Raw genomic sequence first — 26,924 nt, 5'->3', positions numbered from 1 at the left:
CGGACTTGTAGGGCCGAGATGGCCTGTTTCCGTGCTGTAATTGTTATATGGTTATATGGTTATATTGAATTGGAAATTACGTCCAGTTCCAGGCAACATGCTTCTGAGAAATAAGATAAAGGCTTTCGAGAGATCCCAGAAGTAAATTACTGACATGAAGAACTTTAGTTATATGGCAAGATAGGGTAAGCTGAGGTTGTTTTCCTTGAATCAGAAGTTGTGAGGAGATATGACAGAAGTATTCAAAATCACAGACTACAGATAGAGAAGATAGAGAGACCTTCCATTGCAGAACAGTCAAATACCAGGAGACATACATGAAGGAGATGGGCAAAAGAAGCAACGGTGACATGAAGGACACACACTTTTAGAAAGTGAATAGTTAGAGCTTGAAATGCATTGCTGCAGGGGAGGCAGTTTCAATTATAGCATTAAAAAGGGAGATGGTAAAGTATATGAACAAATTTGCAAGCCTATGTAGCGAGAACATGACAATAGTATTAGCTGGATTGCTCTAACATTGAGTCACTGTGGACTTGATGGGTTGAATCCCTGCTGTAACTATGATATAAATTTGGACCAGTTAGAAATATCAAAGGAGATTGATTTTTGGAAAGAGAAAGTGTGGAATGTGTTTATAAGTGTGTTTATTTGTGAGGCTGTGTCTGTGGGTCAGCTAGACGGGGGTTAACAGATTGCTTATGGTGAGAAAGAAGCTACATGTCTGCCCACGAATTAAGATGTCTTATTGCTATCAAAGTCATTCTGCGGTAATAAATGTATTCCCCAGTTCATAGCTGAGTTAATGCACATTTTAGACATAATTGAGAATCCTGAATACATGTTTTCAGGCACTGTCACTTCTTGAACGTGCTAAGCAGTATGTTTTAACACTTAACTCTTGGCATGTGATGTCTTCTCTCGTTACACAACCTCTTGAAATGCTGATGCAGTTTGAAGTATTGTCACCGATTGACGTCAGTGCGTGATACTGTTAACGTTACAAGTGAGCTTCTGTTCCATTTTCCTAATAGATAGCCCGCTCTTTCTGACATAAACGCTATGAATCACGTCTGTAGTTGGAGATACTATTACTTCACATAATAAACAATGCTCATTTATTACGCTTTATATTGTGAAAGAAAAAGTCCCATGGCAAATCCTTTCCTGCTTTTGCAATAGGTTCTCGTCATAATCTTGTAACATCATTTCCCCCCTTTTAGAACATATTATTCTAGTGATATCTTCAAATTCTTTGTGATTACATTACATTTTTGTCATTTTATTCAGTTTCCTAACAATCATTGGAAGCAATTCACTGCTATTTACATTAGCAAAGGCCTTCAAAGTCCAAAATAATCCTATTGAGTTGATCCATCAATCTTGGGAAAATAATCCAATGTTTCGTCTTGCATTTAAAATACAGTACATCAAATGCTATCAATGGAAGGATTGCAAACAAAGCATTTTAGTTCCTCAGTGGAAAGAATGGGCAGGACAACCGTTGGATGCTTTGTCAGTCTTGGTTCACTTTAATCTGCTATACCATATTGAAATATAATGACTGAATTAACAAGTGAACTTCCTTTCAGAAGATCCAAGACCATTTCCAGCAATGAGTATCGGGTGGTGGAACTACTGCTGCTGGCACATGATGAACTGTGAGAAGACATTCACAAGATTTCACATAAAGGGATTGCAGTGCCTGTATTAATTATTTTGGGTCCTAGAGTTCCAGCTGGCTCCACTAATACCAGGTACTGTTGTGGGCTCACCAATTATTTTGGATGCAATGACTTTCAATGAGTGATCAGTATGTTAATAAAAAGTCTTAGCACACATTCAAAAACTTAGATTTGGCACACAACAACCCATAAATGGCAGCAAAGCCATTTTTACTTGGACTCTATTGGACAAATGGATATAAAAATCGCTCTTTAAAATGGTTGGAAGTCATATCAGGATAGATAATACAAATATTAGCCATGCATTTGCAGCTTCTAATAATCATGCTTAATCTTTATTTTCTTTAAATAAGTAATTTAACTAAATTTACCCAATTCCTTAAAAGAGGATTAAAACAAAATCAATATTAAGAAAACCTGAAAATCTGTTCTGATCAAGATTCAAGATTCAAGAGAGTTTATTGTCATGTGTCCCTGATAGGACAATGAAATTCTTGCTTTGCTTCAGCACAACAGAACATAGTAGGCATGACATCAGAACAGATCAGTGTGTCCATATACCATTATATAAATATATACACACATGAATAAATAAACCGATAGTGCAAATAAACAGATAATGGGCCATTAATGTTCAGAGTTTTGTCCGAGCCAAGTTTAATCCGAGTTTGTCCGAGCCGAAAAAGTCTAAAGTCACCAACCTGAACGACTACCGCCCGGTTGCCCTAACTCCAATCCCAATGAAGTGCTTCGAAAGGCTGGTCCTCTCCCACATCAAATCTAGCATCCCTGCCTCACTGGACTCTCATCAATTTGCATACAGGGCAAATAGATCAACAGAGGATGCCATCTCTCTGGCTCTTCACACTGTCCTGACTCACCTGGACAGACAGGGCACGTACGTGAGGATGCTCTTCATTGACTATAGCTCTGCATTCAATACGGTCATCCCCACCAAGCTCACCACCAAACTCCACCAGCTAGGCCTCAGCTCGCCGATATGCGATTGGATCCTGAACTTTCTGACGAAGCGACCGCAGGCAGTGAGACTGGGCCCGCACCTGTCCTCCACTATCACCCTGAGCACCGACACACCACAGGGCTGTGTACTAAGCCCCATGCTCTACTCCCTCTTCACTCACGACTGTGTTCCTGCATTCGACACCAACACCATCGTGAGGTTTGCAGACGACACAACAGTGATTGGGCTGATCACCAACGGTGATGAAACAATATACAGAGCGGAGGTGCAGAACCTGGCGGACTGGTGCGCACGTAACAACTTGTCACTAAACACCTCCAAGACCAAGGAGCTGATTATTGACTTCAGGAGGTCCCATAATGGAGAATACGCCCCAATCTCCATTTACGGGGAAAGTGTGGAGAGAGTGTCCAGCTTTAAGTTTCTGGGCACTCACATTTCAGAGGACCTCACATGGTCCACCAACACCGCTGCGCTGGTCAAGAAGGCACAGCAACGACTGTTCTTCCTGAGGACATTAAAAAAGACTGGTCTGCCCCAACAGCTGCTGACAACGTTCTACCGCTGCACCACAGAGAGCATATTAACGTATGGCATCTCTGTGTGGTATCTCAGCTGCACGGAGGCGGAGAGGAGAGCTCTTCAGCGCGTCGTCCACAGAGCGCAGAGGATTATTGGGACACAGCTACCAGCCTTGAAGGGCATCTACCACACACGGTGCCTCAGGAAGGCCGTCAGCATCCATAAAGACTCCTCACACCCTTGTAATGGACTGTTCGAACTACTTCCCTCCGGCAGACGTTACAAAGCCTTCTACGCCCGAACCTCCAGACTCAGAAACAGCTTTATTCCCAGAGCTATAGCGGCTCTGAACCGGCCCTGCTGAGTGTCCCCCACCCCGCCTGGACTGTCTCCCTCGGATGGTCACGTCACACAGCTTATTTATTTATTTTACTTTTCTTTTACATCGGTTGGAAGCTGCATACTAAATCTCGTTGCACTGATGTGCAATGACAATAAAAAAATAAAAAATATATTATTATTATATTATTATTATTAATAGCCTGATGGCTGTGGGGAAGTAGCTATTCCTGAACCCGGTTGTTGCAGTCTTCAGGCTCCTGTACATTCTACCTGAAGGTAGCGGGGAGATGAGTGTGTGGCCAGGATGGTGTGGGTCCTTGATGATACTGCCAGCCTTTTTGAGGCAGCGACTGCGATAGATCCCCTCGATGGAAGGGAGGTCAGAGCCGATGATGGACTGGGCAGTGTTTACTACTTTTTGTAGTCTTTTCCGCTCCAGGGCGTTCAAGTTGCCGAACCAAGCCATGGTGCAACCGGTTAGCATGCTCTCTACTGTGCACCTGTAGAAGTTAGAGAGTCCTCTTTGACAAACCGACTCTCCGTAATCTTCTCAGAAAGTAGAGGTGCTGATGTGCTTTCTTAATAATTGCATCAGTTTTCTCAGACCAGGAAAGATCTTCAGAGATGTGCACACCCAGGAATTTGAAGCTCTTGACCCTTTCAACCATCAACCCATTGATATAAACGGGACTGTGGGTCCCCATCCTACTCCTTCCAAAGTCCACAATCAGTTCCTTGGTTTTGCTGGTGTTGAGGGCCAGGTTGTTGTGCTGACACCATATGGACAGTTGCTCGATCTCTTTCATATACTCGGACTCATCCCCATCAGTGATACCTCCCACAACAGTGGTGTCGTCAGCGAACGTGATGATGGAGTTCGCACTATGACCGGCTACGCAGTCATGAGTATAGAGTGAGTACAGCAGGGGGCTGAGCACACAGCCTTGAGGTGCTCCCGTGCTGATTGTTATCGAGGCTGACACACTTCCACCAATACGAACAGACTGTGGTCTGTGAATGAGGAAGTCGAGGATCCAATTGCAGAGGGATGCGCAGAGACCTTGTTCTGCGAGTTTGGTAACCAGCTTGGAGGGGATGATTGTATTAAATGCCGAGCTGTAATCAATGAATAACAGCCTGACATATGAGTTTTTGTTGTCCAAGTGGTCCAGAGCGGAGTGGAGAGCCAGCGAGATCGCATCCACCGTTGATCTGTCGTGGCGGTAAGCGAACTGCAGTGGGTTCAGGTTTTTGTCGAGGTAGGAGTTGATTTGCGCCATGATCAACCTCTCAAAGCACTTCATCACCACAGGCGTTAGTGCCACTGGTCGATAGTCATTGAGGCACGTCACCTTGCTCTTCTTGGGCACTGGTATAATTGATGCCCTTTTAAAGCAGGTGGGAACCTCAGACTTCAGAAGTGAGAGGTTGAAAATGTCCGTAAAAACTCCAGCCAATTGGTCCGCACAGGTTTTTAGAACACGACCGGGTATACCTTCAGGTCCAGGCGCTTTTCGAGGGTAAACCCCTCTGAAGGATTTCCTGACGTCGGCCTCTGTGACCGAGACTGAAATACCATCACAGTGAATGGGGGCTCTGGAAGGCACATCAGTATTCTTCCTATCAAAGCGTGCGTAAAACGCATTGAGCTCGTCAGGGAGTGATGTTTCGCCGATATTCGAGCTGCCTCCTGATTTCGCCTTGTAGGAGGTGATTGCATTCAGGCCCCGCCACAGCTGCCGATGATCTGTCTCATCCTTCAGTTTGGAGTAGAAGTCCCTTTTGGCCTTTTTGATCGCCTTACCAAGGTCGTATCTGGACTTCTTGTAGACCACTGTATCATCAGACATGAATGCCCGGTGTCTGGTCTTCAAAAGAGTGCGGATCTCAAAGTTCATCCAAGGTTTCTGATTGGGAAACACTCGGAAGGTTTTTGTAGGAATGCAGTCCTTCACACATTTCTTTATGAAGTCTGTAACGACTGTGGCGTATTCGTTCAAGTCCGTTGCCGAGTCCTTGAACGTTGCCCAGTCTACAGACTCCAAACAGTCCTGGAGCAGTTCCTCTGCCCCCCCTCCCCCACCCCCCACCCCCGCCGATCAGCTCTGTACTGTCCTCACCTCTGTGGGTGCGCTCTTTAATTGCTGCCTGTATGTCAGAATATAAACCATTATTTTCCATTCCCCACATTGTCACACACTGGCCAATAACCTTCCTTAATCCAGTATCAAAATCAAGGTGTCTGATCATCCAGCACATTTGCCTAATGGTGGTCCTTGCCACATATAAATGCACAGTTTTGTTTACCAATATAATTTAAATATTATCCATTTATTGAATAATGTGCCATTATTAATGCAGACGTTTTTTGCACCTTAAAAAAAAACACTATGCATTGATTGTTACAAATATGTGTTTATTTTTAATTTTTACCATAGTGATTTTAATTTGAAAGTTGAAACTCTCAGATGGAGACCAAAAAATGGCAACATGTTTAAAAAAGACAGTAGGACGTTGTACCCAAACAATAAAGAGAGTTTGAATGTTAAGAAGTCATACTTTCTTCGTAAAAACAAATGGATAATGTATAATTATTAAGAATTGATAATATTTTAATCACAAGGCATTACAATTCCCAAACATTGGATTAACAAGCTTTGTCCCAGAGCAGTTTTGCTTTGATAAATCACTCAGATAAAATTGCAGAGAGTAAGCCAAAGTTCTCATTGTATAGACTGGTCTGGTGACAGCAGATTTACTGTCTGTAAAACAGATGTTACAAATATGCCTAGAAAGAGCATGTTTGAAATTTCTAACCAAAGAGGAAATCATCCTTCAATCTATGTTGTAAGAAAAGCCTCGAAGACCATACTGTACTGCACCAGCAATACCATGATCTCTTTAAATAAGAGCATCATGGAAAATGTGGTATTCTTGCACCAATTCAGACTAAGCCTGTTCAAATTTAATTTACAGGCCTTAGCCCCAGTAAAACTTCCACCTGGTGGTGAATTTAAACTATGATATTTAGTTTAGTTTAGTTTTGAGATACTCCACGGAAACAGGCCCTTTGGCTCACCGAATCCGCGCCAACAAGCGATCCCCGCACATTTACACTATCCTACACACACTAGGAACAATTTACAATTATACCAAGCCAATTAACCTACAAACCTGTACGTCTTTGGAGTGTGGGAGGAGACCGGAGATCCCGGAGAAAACCCACGCAGGTCACGGGGAGAACGTACAAACTCTGTACAGCCAAGCACCTGCAGTCAGGATCAAACCCAGGTCTCTGGCACTGTAAGGCAGCAACTCTACTGCTGTGCCACCGTGCCACCCTGTATCAATACATTTTCTGCACAACCTGTGCATTTAGTCTTGACTAAAAAAAACAGATACAAGATACCTCAAATCTTAGTGGAGGTTTTAAAGGTGTACTCAAGTCGTTAATGTCTGATGGCTTTTACGTTGAAAAACAATGGTTAAGATCTCTATATGTACAACATTATCAGTGTAGTTTGTGATCAAGATGATTTCCTCCACTCGCTATTTTTATTAAAATTGGGAACAAATTTTGAAAGAATTATATAGATAAATACAGTAACTTTGCAAAATAAGCTATGACAAAAAAACATCAAAAGCGAACTAAAATATAGAAAACTAAATAATTATTACAGCAACAGAACATTAAACTTCATTCTTATTACAGTTTAGAGCCATGTTCACCTATTGTCTGCACAGGGGTGTAAAGGTTTGACTTTAGCTAATCGAGAAAGGCCTAATCGGAGGCCTTGGCTTGGACTTCTGACAGAAACTCTTTCCCATGAAGCATTGCTGTTTTCATTTGAGGCTGTAAAAGCAAATTGAACATTTACAACTTTCAGAAAGCAGTAAGGAAAAAGGATATAATTTTAGTTTACTTACTTACATTCATTCTTGAGACATGTAAAAAAATCTTTTGATACCATTTTGACCTAGATTGTATTTGTTTTACATTGCTACTTTTAAGAGTGACAACATTAAAACACCATTTATGTAACCTTAATTTGAAGGCTACCTCTTTAACATCAGTCATATCATAACGAGTTTAAAGACAGCTACAGAGAAAAGCACGTCCTTAACTAATTCAATGCAAATTTAACTGTTTGTAGATTCCATGTTGTAAGGGAAATGTGAAACTTTTATACTATATATTTGTAAACCTGTTGTTGCAGCTCACGTTGTAGCCCCTGGCTGATAGTGCTTTCTTCATGCCGCCTCCTCCTTTTCCCCCGGAGTCAAAGGTGGAAGATGTTGGCGACGCCAGGGGAGAAGGAGGAGGACGCCGCGGTGGAGAGGGGAGTGGATAAAGTGATGGCTGACAGGAAGAAGCAGCTTCCGGTGATAGGGGAGGAAGCCCCACGGCGACTGTGCACATCCTGTTGGTGGTGGTGGCCTGAAGAAAGAGTGTCGGCCAGGGGCAACAACGTGAGCCGCAACATCAGCCGTGTCAACCAGATGGTGCAGCTGCTGGTGAATAAGGGCGTGCTGGTGCACCTTGTGGAATATGTAGGTGACTCCTTGTGGAATATGTAGGTGACTCGGTCAAGAGTTGCTCGCCGCTGTTCCTTTATTCTCGCTCACCTTCCCAGTGTCGCACTGAGCCCAGGTGATGCTTTTATTTCTATGAAGAGGATGGGGAATTCTCACCATCCTACCTTTACAATAACATAGGTCGTTCAGGAAACGGGACCATCTATTGTGAATTGTTTACGTAAGTGAGAGTTTACGTTAGTTGTCTATTATGTAAGTCAGGGAGTACCTGTAATGTCCAGAAAAGGTAAAATAATCTTACTTTTTTTTGTGCAGTCAGGAAGAGCACGCACATTGTAGAATTAAATTCTTCCATTTTTGATAATGAACTCCTCACTGATTCCGTCCGAGTCATTACTATCAATGCTCAAAGTTGTGACATTGGGCAATTATAGCTAATATTTCAGTGCTGGCTACCTATCAAAGCTAGTTTGTTTGGTTTACAGGATATTGCTCTCATCTCAAATTCATGTAACTTTACCTTCACATTCAAATTCAACACTCGTTACAAGATGCACTCAATAATCCACAATTTGTGTGACTATAATAACACACGTACAACATAATGCATGTTTTGTTATTTGGGCATTTTGATGTCAACGTATTATTAAAGTAAAATGCTGCTTAATTAAGTCACTTTCCATCTCCCAATTTCATCGCTAACTCGGGAATTAAATTATATTTAGCTATCCTGATCTTTTGCTTTGTTCAGAATCAATTTGCTAACATTATAAGTCTAAACACCATATATTTTATTTTCAAGGCAACCAAAATTGTTAAATGTTTTCTTAAAACAGTATGATACTTCCAACTTGGGCCTCTCACTCTACATGTGTTTCTTTGGTATATTATTCAATAAAGTTCCATTTATTAGGTAACACACAGACACATACCTGGTGGAATCCACTTTGGCTTTCTTATTCCAGTGGAAGGACTTTGTGCCTGTGGTGATTTGGAGGTTGGTGGAGAAACTGGCATTGCCTTCACCAACAAAGGTTTGTTTTTTGCAGGAACTGGAGCTGCTGGGAAAGAAAATTAAAACTTTGTATACATATTATTATAATGTCACTGTTGTTAATTGTCCTTTCCTCTGAGTATCATGGAAACATAGAAAAGCAGGTGCAGGAGTAGGCAATTCAGCCTTTCGAGCCAGCACTGCCATTCAATATGCTCATGGCTGATCATCGAAAATCAGTACCCCGTTCCTGCTTTTTCCCCATATCCCTTGATTCCTTTAGCCCTAAGAGCTAAATCTCTCTTGAAAACGTCCAGTGAATTGGTCTCCACTGCCTTCTGTGGCAGAGAAGTCCACAGATTCACAACTCTTTGGATGAGGACATTTTTCCTCATCTCAGTCCTAAATGGCCTACCCCTTATTCTTAAACCGGTTCTTTACTCTGCTCATCCGCTCATTGGAGATGCCTAGGAATACTTCATTGCACTTGGAACCAGTATGAGGTTCACAGTGACATGACTGAATCCTTTGAATAAGATAGCATGGAAAATAAACCTGAATTGATCTACTTTATGAGGTTCAATTTGGAGCCCGTGGGTATCAAACTAGGAAAATCGATATGAAAAACCTCCCCAGTTATACACTTCCCAAGAGATTACATAAGGAATATGCTTCAAAACCTGGGTGTGCTTTTCTAACACAAGCCACTAGAAGGAGCATCAGCAAAAAATACTTGTTATTTTGTTATCGTGTTTTACAATACAATGCAACAGTAATTACAATTCAATTGAGAGCTTTGTTTTTATTCAAATAAGTTCTCTGCATAATAAAAATGGAATAGTATTTATTGGTTGCCTAAACATGCTTAAGCAAACTGGCATATTACAAGCAAAAAAGTAAATTGCTTCAGTTAGAATTAAGAAAATCATGACAAAAAATAAATAGGGCAAAAATCTATTAATTTTATAAACATTTCCTCAAACCATTGCAGCCATGCAAAAGACTTTAAATAAATTGAGTGTCTCCAGATATCGATGGTAAATATTCTGCAGTCAGTTAATCACTAGTCAGGGGCGGAAATCCCGGGAGGTACAGGGGACACACGTCCGCTCTGCTTTGAGAGGTGGGGGACGAACCCCCCCATGTTTTGTAATCCGGACTTTATCAGCCGCTTTCAAAGGGCTGAATCGGCCCGTTCAGCGCTCGGTGCGGCTTAAAATCAAAATTACAAAAAAGTTACGATGATAAAGAAACAGGCCATTGTAAGCTGTTTGTAGGGTGAAAATGAGAAGCTAGTGCGACTTGGGTGGGGGAGGGATAGACAGAGAGGGAATGCTGGGGCAACCTGAAGTGAGAGAAATCAATAATCATACCACTGGGCTGTAAGCTGCCCAAGCGAAATATTGGATGCTGTACCTTTATCTCTGTTGTTTGAGTTCAGGGCCTTTTCCTCCTTCTTCTTTGTTTGTATTTTGATTTGATTTTTTTGCTTGTTTTTCTTTGATGGGTTTTTAACAGTAAATTCCTCATCTGTATCTGCATTACTTCCATTGCTTTCTGATTCTTCAGCTGCAACACAAAAAAATATTGTAGTAACCTCAGGTCTATATCAGTGCTGCCAAGTTTCGTCAGAGCATTTCAGTATTCTAGTACCTGAAAATCAGTATTTTGCTGCTACCACTGCTGGAAAATAAGCAAAGGCACAACTTCCACTGAGAAATAGAATTCCAAAGATTCATTGTTATACGAGAATTTTCCCGAACAGTCTGTGACCCATAGCGCTGTGGCCATAACGCTATGTGTAAAGCCCATAGCACTACGTTTAAAGCCCATAGCGCTCCAGCCGGTAGCGCTATATTTAGAACCCATAGCGCTGCAGCCGACAGCTCTTCGTTTAAATTCCCACGCGTTAAACTGACAGCGCTCTGTTTAAACCTGGAGCGGGACAGGCAGATTAAAGCTTACAAAAATAATCACCGATATCTTGAAATTTAAAATACTAATAGATTTAATCTGCTATCATTTTTAGAGGTTCAGTATGACTTTTTATATCCTTGCATTTTTTAAGCAGCAAGATCTTAAGTCAATTTCAACGGGTTATTACTTTTCCATTGGCGAGTGGGATGTTAATCAAACAGGAAGTCGGGCCGATTTAAAAAAAATCCATATTTAACAACGCAAAATCGTACATCAGTATTCTTATAGCATTTCCGTACAAAATACGGAAAATCCGTACTACTTGGCAGCTCTGCTATATGAACCATAAAGCATAACATCTGAGTTAATTGCCAAAATCATCCTAAATTTTTCAGTTATATTCTTATCTTTTGCTCTGGTCCAACCTTGCTCTTTTCCCCAATGACATTACCAGTTTAAAAAAAATCTAATTTCAACTCAAATATAGATTAATATAGCTTCATCATGCAATATTATATTCTGTTCAAAAATCCTTTGTGCAAAAACATTCTCTTCCAAATTAGTCCTATTAGAACACTAGAATTAGAAATAGAGCTTGGCCATTTTGATGTTCATGTGTACTGTCTCATTCAATAAAGTCATGAAAGATTTTTTTTAACCTCTGCACCCCTTTCTTGCACGAACCTCCCATATCCATTGATTACCTTAGAGTGTATCAATCTGTCAAATGGTTTTTACCAATGCAAATCTTGCTTTTGAGGATCTGTGCTCTTTGACGTCTCTGACTTCTCCACTTAAAATAGATTTATTCTCTCCTTCCCAAAGCGTGTTGGAAAATGCAGAAATGCTTGACACAATCTGTTTGTGCCCCACTCATGTCTAAATCATCTATCATTCGGTTTACTATAATCCCCAGGAGCAGGAAAAGTGAATTTAGTTCAAGCTTTGATTGTGTTGCATATATCAAATGCCACGATTTAATAATTTTCTCACAGAATGTCTGAATAACATTAGATAGTTACGTTTCCATAAAACAAGTCACGTAACGACATCTGTCCTATAACAAGGTGACATTATACCCCTGGTGCAGACTCCCCAACGTCTGTATAACTGTAAAATAACCTCTCAATTTTTATACTTATTTCTCTGACTAAATCTAGGTCTGCATGCCAAAAACCTTCTTCACCACCCTATCTACCTGCAATATCACTTTAAGGGAAGCAATCCCCAGGGCTCCAAAATACAACACCTCAAACATATCTGAATTAAACTTATACTTTTAATGTCATTTGCAAACTTACTAATTATGCCTTCCACATTTTCTTCCACATCATTGATAAGAATTATTCTATTTTGGCTCTATCTCAGCTTAGAGTACTTTAAGACCACAAAATCTGGGTTATAAAATTTGTAGCAATTTTGCTATACAATCTTTTCTGACATGTATTTCTGACATTAATTCATTAGAAAATCCATGGTGCATCTACATGGTAATGTTGCACTGAAGAGCAACGGATTTGATTTTGGCAACGATATATTCTAAAACTTAGTGTTTAAGTTTCATAGACTAAAGAAGTATCTACTAGGGGTATAAAGAACAATGGCCCAAAATTTGTGATCAGATATTCACGCATTTTAAATGCATTATGGTCAGAACCAGAACAAGCCTCAACCACAAAACAGCTTTAAAAATCTGACAGCATGTCAATTTACAAAACTGACCATTAAAGCTGTCAACAAATTTAAGCTGTTTTCAGACATTCTGAAACCATGAAAATCCATTAAAAGCCGTTCAAATGAACAGGAATTTTCAAAAAAGTATTAAAAATGTTAATCAAAACATTCAAACAATTTAAAGCTATCTCTTGTCTTATTCCATTGCAACTGTTCCCACTCACTGAAATCAATGATGAACTTCCTGCATGAAGTTCCAGCTGGGGCAAGCTGTTCATACAGATTCACAACAGCAGAAAGCTATTGTGAAAGTACTTGATAGATAGCAGTAATTTTCAAACTTTCACATTGTGCAATTTTGAGGTTGCATTGAGTTTTGTAGGATAATGTCAATCTTTGGATGGCCTGGACAAATTCTCTCAAAACCCAGATCATTAATTGTCCTGTATAACAGGAATTAATCTTAAAATTCTGGGCTCCTGGGCTATCGTTTAACAGGGGGAGGGATCCTGGAAGCAATTTCAGAAGAAGAATACGCACTTGGGTGAGGAAAGAGGTAGATTATGAAACACATTTGGAAGGAGAGGAAATAAGGTTAGAAAATCAAAGCCAAAAAAAGTTTAGAAATACTTAATACATACTTTATTATAACAAACCTAGGAAATAAAGTCAGCAAGCTGAGGTACAGATAGATATGTGGGATTATGATATTGTGCCTATTAAATAAACAGTATAAAGAAGAACAGGATTGATAGTTGAGAAATTCCTGTAACACGGTTTTTAGATCATATAGAGAAGCATAAAGGTGCAGGACGATTGGTCAAGGTAACAATGACAGATGTGAGGATAGATGCTAGAAAGATGAACATATAAAGAAAAAATGTGACATTGGAATTATAGGACTCCATAAGTCAGAGGGAGATAGAAAATCAAGTAGGTCGGCAAATTTCTGAGAAGTGCAAAGTAGTATTGCAATCATATTAAAGGATTTGAGCTTTATTAACACTAATTAAAGGGGATGAGACAGCTACTTGGAGATCATTTTGTATCAGTGTAGTAGGCTGTGGGCCGAGGAGCTTTATTCCAGTGTTTCGTGACCCAAGTCACAGAACTACATTAAATTTTCACATATTGTGTAAAATAATTATATAAATCACCCCTGAAACTCGTCAAGAACTGACTTGCACATTTTTTAATTAAATTAGAGAAAAACTGGAAAGATTTCAGGTATTTTTAGTCCAATCAAAGCACGTTTAACATTGAGTTGTCTGCCAGTTGGCCAATCACGCGCTTTGTTTCAGGCTAGCACACATCATAGCTGAGAGGGCTTCACTGATGCCTGTTTTACTGGAGATTCCGATGAAGGTTCTTTGTCGTGGAAACTTGCAGCAGGGTAATTGAATTTAGTGAGAAAAGCATTAAGTCTGAAAAATGTGCAGCTAAGTGGATAGAAGTGAAAGAAAGTTTTGAAAGCAAAGTCCCTGCAACACAAAGTTGTGAAACTTTGTGAATCAACTCAAATTGAAAGGTAAGATCTAAAGGTACATAGTGCCGTCCGTAGCGGCCGTTTCCAGGAAAACGGAGGAATATATATATATCTGGAATATATATAGGTATAATAATATATTATATTATTATACCTATATTACTATCTGGAATAGATATAGTTATAATAATATATTATATTATACCTATATTACTATCTGGAATATATATAGTTATAATAATATATTATTATTATATTATTATAGATATATTATTATACCATATTACTATCTGGAATATATATAGGTATAATAATATATAATATAATATTATTATACCTAAATATAATATTATTATACCTATATTACTATCTGGAATATATATAGGTAATATATTATTATACCTATATTACTATCTGGAATATATATAAATAGGTATAATGATATATAGTTTAAATGGACTGCAACACGGAAATAGGCTGCCCATCGTGTAATATGGGCATTGGCCACTAGATGGCGCTTACTTTCCCGATCTCATTTTCTAATTAGTTTAATTAATAAATGTGCAACTTTCGGCAATGACGAGTTATGACTTCCTTCTCAATTATATTTCATCTAAATCTGTGGAAAATTTCATGTAGTTTGGTGAGTTGGGTCACGAAAACTGATTTCTAGACACATTTTTGATGCTCGGCCCACAGCCTATAGTGGGAGACATTCAAGGAGATAGTGAGGGTGCAGACCAACTGCATTCCCACTAAGAAAAGGATTGGGACATCGCATACTCCACTCCTTTAGATGTCGATGTAGTGCAATACAAAAAAGGGAAGCTTACGTCAGATGCAACAAGTCTTTTACGGCACAAAGCCAGTGGAGTATAGATAGGACAGGGATGAAATCAAGGAAGATATGTATATACAATCAAATAAAATGAATGACAAAATATTAGTAAGCAAATTCAAGAAAACCCCAAGATACCTAAAGGGAAAACAATATCAGACATATGAAACCAAAAGATAACTGGAGGATGCAGATAACATGATTCTAAATGAAAAGTATTTTCCTTCAAAAGAGTAAAGCATTCTGGTTAAAGGGAAAATAAAGTGTGTAATATTAACTATAATGAATTTTGAAAGAATGAATAAGCCTCTCCCCACCCCCATGCACAATGAAATTGTAGCTAAGACAAAAAATATTGCCTTTATTATGGCAGTTTACCCTCTTAAATAATGCTATGTCTGAAATTGTGCCAGTGCTTATGACAGATTTTTCTGTCAATATTAGACAACTATTAAGTTATAGCTCACATTATTGGAATGCTTCTGTCCGAAAAGGCTTCTCTGGAATTCTATTTATATTGAACCCTCTAAAAGAGCATTTGTTCAATATTATGGTATATAGATACTTTAAGATGCTTCTAAAATCAAATTTCAGTCAAATGAAACCTAAAATAACAACACTAGCACATCTGTCCAATAATATATTCATCAATACCGAAAGAGCTTCTGGTAATGATTTCACTGGTTAAAATGTCAAATAATGCAGGAAACAAAACATTTGTATGCGTAGATTTTATTAAAATGGTCTCCAATTTAAATTTTACCTTTGCTTTTTTTTTAAAAAGGTGCTGACATGGTGGAAGTGACCAGTATAGGGGGGAAAAGTGGCTTTACATTCTGTGCATGCAATATTAACACTTTGCATATGAAGCAAGGCAGATCAAAGTCTATTTCTCACTCTTCAAGTGAACCAGAAAATGATCTGTATTGTATCCATGGTCTCTCTAAATATTCCAATATGTTGCTACGTTTGTGTTGCAGGATCACATTTTCCGTACTGATTTAATTTAGATTCAATCAACACAGGAGATTTTCTCCCCTTCATTCTGGAGTGATCTTGAACCGATGTTGCAGAGTGTATGGAAAACCTTCAGCAGTCAATTCAGCAGTTTTAGTAAACCATTAGTGCTGAGAAGTTTCAAAGGTTTTTCTAGGAAACCTTTATTTCATCATTTACCAACTAAAAAGCACACTTGTAACTGTTTTAACCTTGACCATCCCTATTTTATTCTGCAGAATCCTAGACAAATGCTTCAGCCATCTCAACTGGAAGTTACCTGTAGTTTTTATCAGAGCAAACAATTTATCTATTAAACAATTGTAGATGGTGTAATCTTGGTTCAAGGGTAGGTTTAAACCTTCTTCATTCCACTCTCCATAAAGGAGGTCATTTGAAATTCTGCTGCTCACCCCCGATTTTACTAATCTACATTGTCTGCTGGTTAAGCAACAGCATGATCATAAAATTCTATTCCTTTTTTATTGCACCTCAATTTCTCTCTAATCTCAAGAGCCTTGACCTTTCAAGTTATTTGTGCGCTTCCGATTATGTTGCTCACCCTAAATTAAATTGCTTCATTATTGGCAGTTGTGTGGCCACTTGGCAAGGGTCCAGAGCTTTGGAATTTCTTTGTAACATTTCTGCCCCTCTACATAGCAATGTTACAAAATTTTGAGATTTTAAAAATCAAGTCAGCAATTTATCCCATCAGATAAAGCATAAAAAGAAGTTTAAATTTACACTTAATTCACTATCATATCTTCAGTATTAAAATATTTATGGCCATTTTCATACTCGGAAATTAGCATCTTGTTCCCTATTGCTTTTCCATTTACTTAACACAAAAGCTGTGATCGAGGACAGTCAAAAGCCCATAACTTTCTTAAAAATCAAGAGAACTGAATGAAATGTTCAGTTATTATGGATGGAAGCATTCTGAAACAAATATAAAACATCTTACTTGGATGACTGGAAATTAAAGCATATAGTTAATTTCCTAATTGTAGTTAATTACAAAATTGACCGTTGTGACGGAAATAGTAATAAACACCCAGACTGTCATGAAAATTCAAAAATGTGATATTCTCAAGATCAGAACTTTAATATTATTGTATTATATGCTGTAAATTTGTAACAGATAGGTAAATAAATTACAATTTCGAGCAATAGACCAAGTCTTTATGGAGAAGATCAGTTGCTAGCTGGTACATTGGACGACAGATGGCACAATGAGCTAAGTGTTCGGCTGGCAACCGGAAGGTAGCTGGTTCGAATCCCGCTTGGAGTGCATACTGTCGTTGTGTCCTTGGGCAAGACACTTCACCCACCTTTGCCTGTGTGTGTCCTTGGGCAAGACACTTCACCCACCTTTGCCTGTGTGTGTGAATGTAATTATGTGAAGCACTTTGGGGTCAATGCAAGTTGACTAAAAATGTGCTATATAAATAAATAAATTTAATTTAATTTAATTTACATTGGCATATCATAATCAGTAGCATCATCATACTCCTCAGATTGTAACCAATAAGCAACTCTGCACACCTTGTTTTTCCTCAACATTTCAATTTTGGCATTACAAAAAAGTTTTTGCTCTTCAAACCACACATGACATGCCTTTCTGCCCACTCCTTTCCCATTAACAATGTCCTGTAGATTCCATTTCTTAAGAAAAGGATAATTTTTTTAATAGCATAAGTATCCAAATAACAAACTAATCCCATTCACACAAGAATTCACAATATAACATGATTTTTAAATTTCACTGTCATGAATTTATATCCCAGATGGAAGGAATTTAATGTTTAATTCCCATAAATTAATCTAGAAACATCCACCCAAAATATAATCAAATTATTGTTTTTTTGCACAACACATGTGACTCAAACTGTTGTGAATATTTAGTTTAAAAATAATGATCATGGAGAGAGAGAATAAGACAAAATATTGACAATTTAGACGGCTTATCTCCAAAAAAAATGGGCATTTTAATCATCTTGCTTTGGAACGCGATCAATTGGAACGTTGCATTTGCGGTGAATTTGAACCACACATCGGCAGGAAAAACACTGCCGGTTCGTATGGGGCCCAAATCACATTTTCGCTTATAGAGGATTGATTAAATTCATCCCAAGAAGCAAGTTTATCAGTAAAATAAACGACTTACACCGTGTTTTGTCCCGTACTTGAGATCCGTCACGTTGTAGGCGTTGACGGCGTTAGAAGTCGCTTTTTATTTTAATATAATTATGAAATTGTCTCGCGATTAAAATTTAAAAAAAGAAAATCGGGAATGGAAGTCGGAACGATTTTTCTGCATCAGCTAGCAGCCCGAGGAAATCTGCCTCGGACAGACCCCCCCCTCAAAGGCGCCAAAGTTGCGCACACGGCCAGTGGCTGAACTGCAGCGCCGTTGAACGCAAGTTTTGTAACATCGCTGCTATACATGTTCCTTCAATGATCCAGCATCTTGAGATATTTTGCTACTTTAGATAAATGGAAATTGTTTTTGCATTGGCACCTAAACAAAAAAAGCTTAATTTTAAGAGTGTACATAAAGTGGCTTAATTCAATACGTAAGTGTGATTGTTTTGAGTGAGTGTCTTTTGCTCTAATTTTTTTACAAACAAAAATTTTCAGATAATGTAGTTGTGTTGAAAGTAACACATGAAATTCTGTGATCTTTCAATCGAGTGTGAACAAATATATATTTCAGACCAAATTAAAATTTCCCTTGGATCTATTAATGTTATCTAAAATTAAATTTGTTATAGCATAAAAGTATATGCAATGCTGAGATTTTTGTAAGAACAATCCAATCAAATGCAAAGCCCAACAATTTCTCTTTAGTCACTTTGACCTGACCCTTCATGTCTCTCAAAGATCTATCACATTACACCTCGTTTTTTCTGCTCCAAATTCTACCAAAGTGAATAATGGGTTAAAGCTATATTTATTTTTTGAGAACACTATCAGGTGGTTGCGGTGTACAGTCAACAGACCTTAGACGTGCAGCTGATGAACTACAGTCTGGCTTTCTGCAAGGTGCAATGACAATATACTTTTGCACAAACTATACCCCCATGAGCTTTGCTGACATTTGTTATAACAGTAGTCCAAGATTCCGAATGGATTATTAAGGGATGGGGTCCAGGAAAGAGCGTTCACGTCACGGCCCTGTTTTCACCAATCTTTCCACCACCACGCACAAGAAGCACAAGAAGCGCAAGACAGACACCATTGTATGCAGATGCCGAGAAGTGTGTGCACTCGATAAGAAGATTAGGGATGCAAACTTATAATCCGTTCATTTCTATTTTGTTCTCCACAAGAAGGAATCCAACGTATTTCTTATATGATCTATTCCTTTGGGTATCAGACGGCCTGGCCCGTAAACAGATTTATATTAATGCAAAATTTGTTGTATTACAGCAGATTTCCTTGGATATCCCACTTTCTAATAACAGGTTTTATTAATGCAAATTGTTTTGTTAATATTCTTAGGCAGTACAATTTCACAAACAATTAAAAAAAGGCTAGCGAGTCATTTTTCTTGAATAACTAGACTGAAATTTGGTGGGTTATTGAATACCGCTACAGAAAAGTAACAAATAATTGATTGATAAATTTGAAAATAACTTCATTATTTCTGCAATTGGTTCAGCAGTGTCCAAACATCATTTCGTACAAACTCAAAAGGATTTTACTGGATCAGGAATCAAACATCAAAAATAATTATTTATTTTGGACTTTTCCCTCTTGGGTAATATAAAATGAGGCAACAGATGAAAGATAACATTTATTGTTTAAATCAGATAACTGTATACATTATCATTGATTCAAAGCCATGGTTTGTGTAGACATTGGTGCATACTTCGTCTAAATAAAAGATAAGGAAATGATGTGTCACTGTTGGAAAATATATTTATGGGCACCTCTGAAGGTTTAACAATGATGAAAATACAATGTAATACTTTGATTTAGGGATGGAAATGATTTGCAGCCTTACAAAAATGCGATTCTAACCAACCAACTACTTTTTAAAATAAATCATTTACTAAACTGGCCTTGAGCACCTTAAATGAAGTTACTAAATATTCATCACGTCCGATTATTCCTTTGTTATTTTTAAAACAATGTAAAATGTCAAAATGAATGCACATACTTGTCTGCTGTTGCTAAACACAGGATGTCAAACACAGAAGGATATTTGGGCTAACCTCCAATAACAATAATTTATTTTAACCTTTATCCTTCCTTGTGTGACAGTTTTGGATCAATAACTCTCATGTCACTGACTCCTCAACCACAAGAAATACTTTTTTTGGTTCATAATCGTTTATTAAATAAAATACTTTATTTCGATCATAATCGTTTATTAAATAAAATCCTCAGTACCTTCTTGACAGTAGTAGGAACAATACCAATGTTCATATTTTCTCACATTAGCTGATATTATAATGTATTCTGTAGCTTTGGTGTGCTTACAACTTGCACATGGTACCCTAACTGTGGTCTAAAGATTGTTTGGTATTATTACATTTTTCCTCATAGACCACATGGCTACTATTGTAAAGAAAGGCAACACATTTTATGATCTGTTAATTGAAAGGAATTGCAATGTAAATTTTTTTAAAGTTCATGCTAATTTGTTTCTCCTGCATTCAATACATTATTTTTGTCTTCATAAGTAGCTTCTCTCGTTTATATAACAAGTCTGTGTCCTGCTAAAATCATTGGGTAATATTTCCCAAATCTCAGTGCTATAACCATATCTTAATTTCATATCTTCCCTGTCTATATTTTAATTTATACTTTTTAATATATAATTAAACAGATTCAAAACTGGCAAATGATACATCACTTCACATCCTACTTCATACTGAACATACAATTAACCCCAAACCCCCACTATATTTTGCCAACTAACTTACATGCTATATGGAGCGAAGGAAATAGGCAACGTTTCATGCCGAAACCCTTCTTCAGACCTTCTTCTTCGGCCCGAAACGTTGCCTATTTCCTTCGCTGCACCCGCTGAGTTTCTCCAGCTTGTTTGTGTACCTTCGATTTTCCAGCATCTGCAGTTCCTTCTTAAACACATGCTATGTTGGTAAATTTCTTGCATGCTACTTGTTTGACTTTTTTTTGTATTCAGTCCCTTGAAAAAGACCTTTGAATTACTCCACGATGAAAACGTAGCCTTTTCTGTTGCTTATATTTCCTGCTAAATGCATATTTTATCTAACTGCAGTAACATTTTCTTCTATTATTTTCTGCCTCTTATCCTTAACTGCCCTCAGAATTACTTGTACACTTTTCTTCAACTACCACTTTTGATGAGCACTCCAAGTTCTCATGATCTCTATTTTTTCCTGAATTCCTGACTGAATTTCTTAAATGATCATTTTATATTGCCGGCCCTGGTACCAAGCTAACCTGGCGAAAACATTCAGATTCAGATTCAACTTTAATTGTAATTGTGCAGTGTATAGTACAGAGACAACGAAATGCAGTAACATTATTAGATCACCTCCAAACCGTCCCTTTTCAAGAGCAAATAATCGTAGACAGTTCAGCTGATTGTGCGAAGTATATCTTCTTAGATTTGGTATTGTCATTGTGAATCATTTTTTGGCAAAGTCACTTGCTTATGTATAATTTTTATAATATATAGATCAGAGTACAGTACTCCATGTGTGATATGGCCAAGGTTCAATGTACACCTAACATAACTCCTCTGCCTTTCAGTTCCTTGTCCAATGAAAATGGTGCTTGACTTTCATTTTCTATTAACCTATTTTGCTGGTTTTAATGTGTAGGAAGGAACTACAGATGAAGAAGGGTCTCAACCTGAAATGTCACCTATTCCTTTGCTCCAGAGATGCTGCCTGACCTGCTGAGTTACTTCAGCATTTTGTGTGCATCTTTGAAACCAGTAGGGTACAATTTAGGATTTGACAACATTGAGATGTATAGCAGCGACATGGAGATCCTATGACCATGCAGATACCTAGAAATCTGACAATTTTGTAGAGTATAACTTGACATTTGGGTTAACTAGTGATAGCAGTGTGAAGAGTTGGTGAGAAGATGCAGGAGCATGCACCAGCTATGGTTAAATATTGGAAAGGGATTTGTAGACAGGTAAGACAAAGTGTGCTGTGAGTTTTGATTGAATAATTCTGATAAATGGTCTAAATTTCTTTATTCTGTCATCAAAACCATCTGTCTACGTTGGAACTCTTGTCTGCTAGTTTTGAAATTTTGACAGAACAATGTAACTTTATATCACAAGGACATCTTGCCAGTTCACAGGAGAGCAACATACAGAGGAATGTTAGAAAAAAACTGTATATGTTCAGATGGGTCTTTTGGGGATTTCAGTGATGAATCTAAGAAAAACATCAAGTACAAGACTGGAATTTTAAGAGAGATTGATGCAATTAATCACGTTTTTAAAATACTAGGAAGGACTGTTTATAGTTATTCCTAACACTGGTGATCTGGAAATACCAATTTTTATAAAACCATTGTTCAACCATTAGCCCGAAGCCTGATCAGAAAAGTCGAAGATTGTAAAAAAAAAAATCTTAAGTTATTTTTAGAAATGCATTTAGATCGATTTCCTTTCTTTCACTGTTAGCTTTTCCTGGTTCAGGTTAGGTTGTTTCTATTGAGGAAGTTATTAAAGTAATGGAAGTCATGAGCCCAGTTAACAGTGTATATTTTGATTTTCAAATAGCCTTTGACGTCATAGTGTACAAAAAAGCTACAAAACAGGTCGAGTCCTGTGGGACTGGCAAGCAGATATTATGTCGAACTGGTAATATTCCCATAGACACAAAATAATTATAAATGGTCGTGGTTCCGTGTGATGTGGGAGACCCAGTCACTAGTGAGGCCCCTTGGGTAGGGGAGAGACACCACGTATGCATCAGGCAGGGTGGTAACAAACGGGAGAGTTCGCATATCGTCCAAACAAATCCACGTATGATGCGGTCACCCAGGTTTTGCACACCACTCTCTCTCACCTTGACAGCCAGAAGGGGGGGGCTATGTGAGGATGTTGTTCATTGATTTCAGTTCAGCTTTCAACACCATAGTCCCCACCAGACTTGCTGAGAAGCTGCTGGAACTGAGACTGAACACTCCCCTGTGTGCCTGGGTCCTGGACTTTCTCACCGCCAGGACCCAGGTGGTCAAGATGGGGAGACATACCTCCAACCCGCTTATCCTGAACACAGGATCCCCCCAGGGTTGCGTCCTCAGCCCCCTACTGTACTCCCTGTACACACATGACCGTGTGGCCAGGTTCAAGTTTGCTGATGACACTGTGGTGGACTGATAATGATGAGAAGGCCTACCGGGAGGTGGCTGACCTGGCACTCATAGTCTCTCTGAGGATCATTCAATCCTTCTACTTTGGTACAGTAGAAAGTGTCCTGACCGGAAACATCTCGATCTGGTTTGGCAACAGCTCTGCCCAGGACAGGAAGGCTCTGCAGAGTAGTGCATTCGGCCGAACGCACCATGGGCACTACACTCCCCCCCCCCCCCCCCCCCCCCCCCCTGCAGGACCTATACACCAGGAGGTGCAGATCCAGAGCCAGCAAGATCATGAAGGACCCCTACCACCCCAGCAACGGACTGTTCCAGCTGCTACGGCCAGGCAAGCGCCTCCGCTGTCACGCTGCGAAAACAAAGAGGATGAGACGGAGTTTCTTCCCACAGGCTATCAGGACTGTAAACTCTGATCTCACCGTGGCGTAATTATTGTTGTGTCTTTATAAAAAAAAATGTAAATACTGGTTCTGTTCTGTTGTTTTGCACAATCTCGCAGGCATTGGCACTTTCATTTCACTGTACATCTTGTATGTGTATGTGACAAATAAACCTGACTTGACTTGGGAAAGCTTAGATGCACGAGTTACGAAAGGTTAATGACCTACAGGGCAAGATAGCAGCAAAAGCAAATTGGGTGATAGAATACATTGCTCAGACGATTATATTCATAACAAAATGTGTAAAAGGCCTTAACAGAGTCTCAAGGCCTCACATTGAATACTCTGTCCACACATTGCATCATAGAGAAATGTAGACTATTTGAGATTTTAAGAATAATTAAAAGGATTATAATTTGGGAGGGATAGTTGCTATAGCATGGAATTAGCTTCGAAGCTAAAAGGTATTACATGGCATAGAAAGTTATTGGTCTTGGAACGAATTGATGGCGTTTGCAATGACCATAGATTTGAATGCAAAGCATTCAAAAGGGAGTTGGAGGAGTTACTGTGAGCTTAAAGTACAACATGCTGAAGAAAGGCTGCATCACCTGGTAGCCAACATCCATTGGTTCATGCAGTTGGGGAAAATTTCCTTGTTTTGTCTTAAATTGTCATTGGCTTAGGTTTTTCAGTCTTCCCGAGACATTGTAAAACTGTCGATCCACATGTGGGAAATGGAGCAGGATGATGTGTAAATCAAAACATATCAATAAAGTACAGGCCTGTCTTCTTTATTTTCATACATCATAAGATGTTTCTAATTGAGAATACTCTAGTCTGTCCTTTACCGTGTCAATTTTGACTTGTTACTATACAATTCAACAAAATGCACTAATGTAGTTAGGCAGAAAAATACTTTACCTTACTCACAAGGAAAGTTTATGGTCATCTGCAACCAGTGTTGCAGTGCTATTTTTTTAGGTGCCGGAGCTGTCAAACAGGGACGTCATTTCTGGTTTTGCTTGGGGGGGGGGAAGGGAAGGGGGCAAGCTCATCTCCCAAGAGGGTCAAACAAGATTATAGCCTATCACTACATCCCAGTGTATAGCTAGTACAATAAAATCTATAATACTTAATTTAATAATATGACAAAATATTGCACGGTTGCACTCACTAATTATCATGAAATATAATTATCAAGCAAGTAAAGAAAAAGACGGTAATCATGTATTTTTACAGAGGTGGCGGCCGGGCACTAAATCACCCTGACACTCCCACAGCTCTGGGCCTTCACTCACTCACACACACTCGTCACCTCACCAGAGTTCCAGGCTCAGCACTAGGCCCACAATCTACACAATGCAGACAGCACGTGGTCTGACTCAGCTGGGTCCTAGTGCTTCCCCCCCCCCCTCCTACAGGCAAGATACATCAGTAGTGATGATTCTTCCCCTTCCCCCTTTTTTAATCAGGTTACCCCAACCACACACCCGCTCGTTAAAATTCCCCGTTTTTTTTGGCCTTTTTTTTTTTTTAAACAGGAGGTGCCCGAGGCGGAGCGGCACTCCGGTGAGCTCCGGTAGCACTGCACCCCTGCCTGCAACAGAGGGCATTGCTTTCTGCTATGCATTGTGAATAACCTATTCAGATTTGCTGTACATGTTTGTTCTGAAGAAATAATTAAAGAACCATATTTACCTCAGCCTAAGTTATTTTTCAAATATGCGGGATTTGCATAACATTTGAATACAACTGTACACAATGAATAAGATTATATAAATAAGTCAAAATAATTTCAATATCCACCTAACCATGCCTCTCTGACAACACCATTGTGGAGAGAATTTACTATGGGCAAGGGAAAGAGCCAACTGTTTGAAAAAAACCATAAAGGACTCTGAGATATGTCATCAATTTGCAACCAGTGCATTTTATTTGTTTTGATGTAGTTCATTGTACTTACAGATAATGTCTGGTGATCCATGTCATGGGATATAGTATGGGAATATACCACTTAAAATAGGCATTCTAGCTAAGTCTACAATTTTATTTGGACTTTTTAATAAACTGAAAATAATTTGACAGGTAAAATTAAAGGTAGGCTCATTTAAAATATGTTTTTTAAGTTTTTCATAATTCAAAACTATTGGCATAAGCAAGAAAGGTCAAGGATCTTGAGTCTTGAGCACGTAATGAAACTTCTCTGCAGTGTTGAGGGACTGTTGCACAAGTGAAAAGTAATTTTTAGACTAACATTAAACTAAGGAGTTTCCATTTCTGAACTAGGGAGAATATAAATGTTCATAATGCACTATGTGAAGAAAACAATGGATTCCTCTCAGCTTTATTTATTCCTGAACTAACATTGTAAATGTGCTCGGGTATCCCATTGTTATTTGTGGCAGAAAGGTACAAAAAAATGATTTCCCTTTCCTCCTATATTACCACATTGACCACCCTTCAAATTTACGATCATTTATAAAGTACATTTATAGATCGTGTAGCATTGAAAGTTAGTATATAAATGCAAAACCTTTCCTCCATTGTTTTTGATACTGATAAGAAAACATGTTTTTTTTATTTTAAGTTATTTTTAAACTTGTTAACTTTGTATAATTTTTAATTTTGTTTGCTTTTTATTCTGCTCCGAACAATACTCCAATGTGCTTTACCATTACACATTTGTTTAAAATACCAGTGACCATCAAGCAAGTACTTAACATTTGGACATCACAGCAATGGAACAAAATTAATTCCAAAAGAATCAATTTCTATTACTAATACTTTTAAAACAATTATAATCGGCAATTGTGAGACCAATCTGAGAAATGCTTCAAGCTGAACAATGCATCAGCAAATCAATGAAAAGTGAGCTGTTAAATTATTTTATTGGTTTAAAAAAAAAATTCACAAATGGCTCATTTTTTCTTATGAGAATTATATCTTGAGGCTGAGTTTGACCACATTCTGATTCCAACAACATTGACCTTCCTCTCACTCTTTGTTTAAATACCCAGTACGTGCAGACAAACATACCCAGTAATGGATTGATTGCATCTTTATTTAGACTTGAACTTAAATACTTTTCCAGGATGTCAGATACTAACCATCATTAAAAATATTGCAATTTAAATGAATTTAAACCAAAGAAATAATAGATAATTAGAGCTGGGACAAGGTTAAAACCATAACTTCCTTGTCCTAAAACACTTTGAAGTGCAATTG

At 38.4% G+C, this 26,924-nt stretch overlaps 1 protein-coding gene across 3 annotated transcripts in view; it reads right to left on the bottom strand.

Annotated features, from left to right (window-relative positions):
* Positions 1 to 5,930: 5,930 nt before the first annotated feature.
* The window catches only part of rad51ap1 (RAD51 associated protein 1), a 42,859-nt gene continuing 21,865 nt past the window's right edge, over positions 5,931 to 26,924 (bottom strand). For 2 of the 3 annotated variants that reach the window (XM_033039736.1, XM_033039734.1), the window contains exons 7-9: positions 10,478 to 10,630; positions 9,000 to 9,128; positions 5,931 to 7,384 (exon numbers count right to left, since the gene is read on the bottom strand). In XM_033039736.1, the coding sequence (XP_032895627.1) occupies positions 7,257 to 7,384; positions 9,000 to 9,128; positions 10,478 to 10,630 (410 nt within the window). In that variant the 3' untranslated portion in view covers positions 5,931 to 7,256. The remainder of the gene's footprint in view (positions 7,385 to 8,999; positions 9,129 to 10,477; positions 10,631 to 26,924) is intronic. The other variant, XM_033039735.1, reaches the window with a different exon arrangement.

This window comes from Amblyraja radiata, chromosome 21, assembly GCF_010909765.2.
Source record: "Amblyraja radiata isolate CabotCenter1 chromosome 21, sAmbRad1.1.pri, whole genome shotgun sequence".
Taxonomy (NCBI): domain Eukaryota; kingdom Metazoa; phylum Chordata; class Chondrichthyes; order Rajiformes; family Rajidae; genus Amblyraja; species Amblyraja radiata.
The sequence above is the reverse complement of the archived record's forward strand: the minus strand, read 5'-3'. Positions and strand labels throughout refer to the sequence as shown.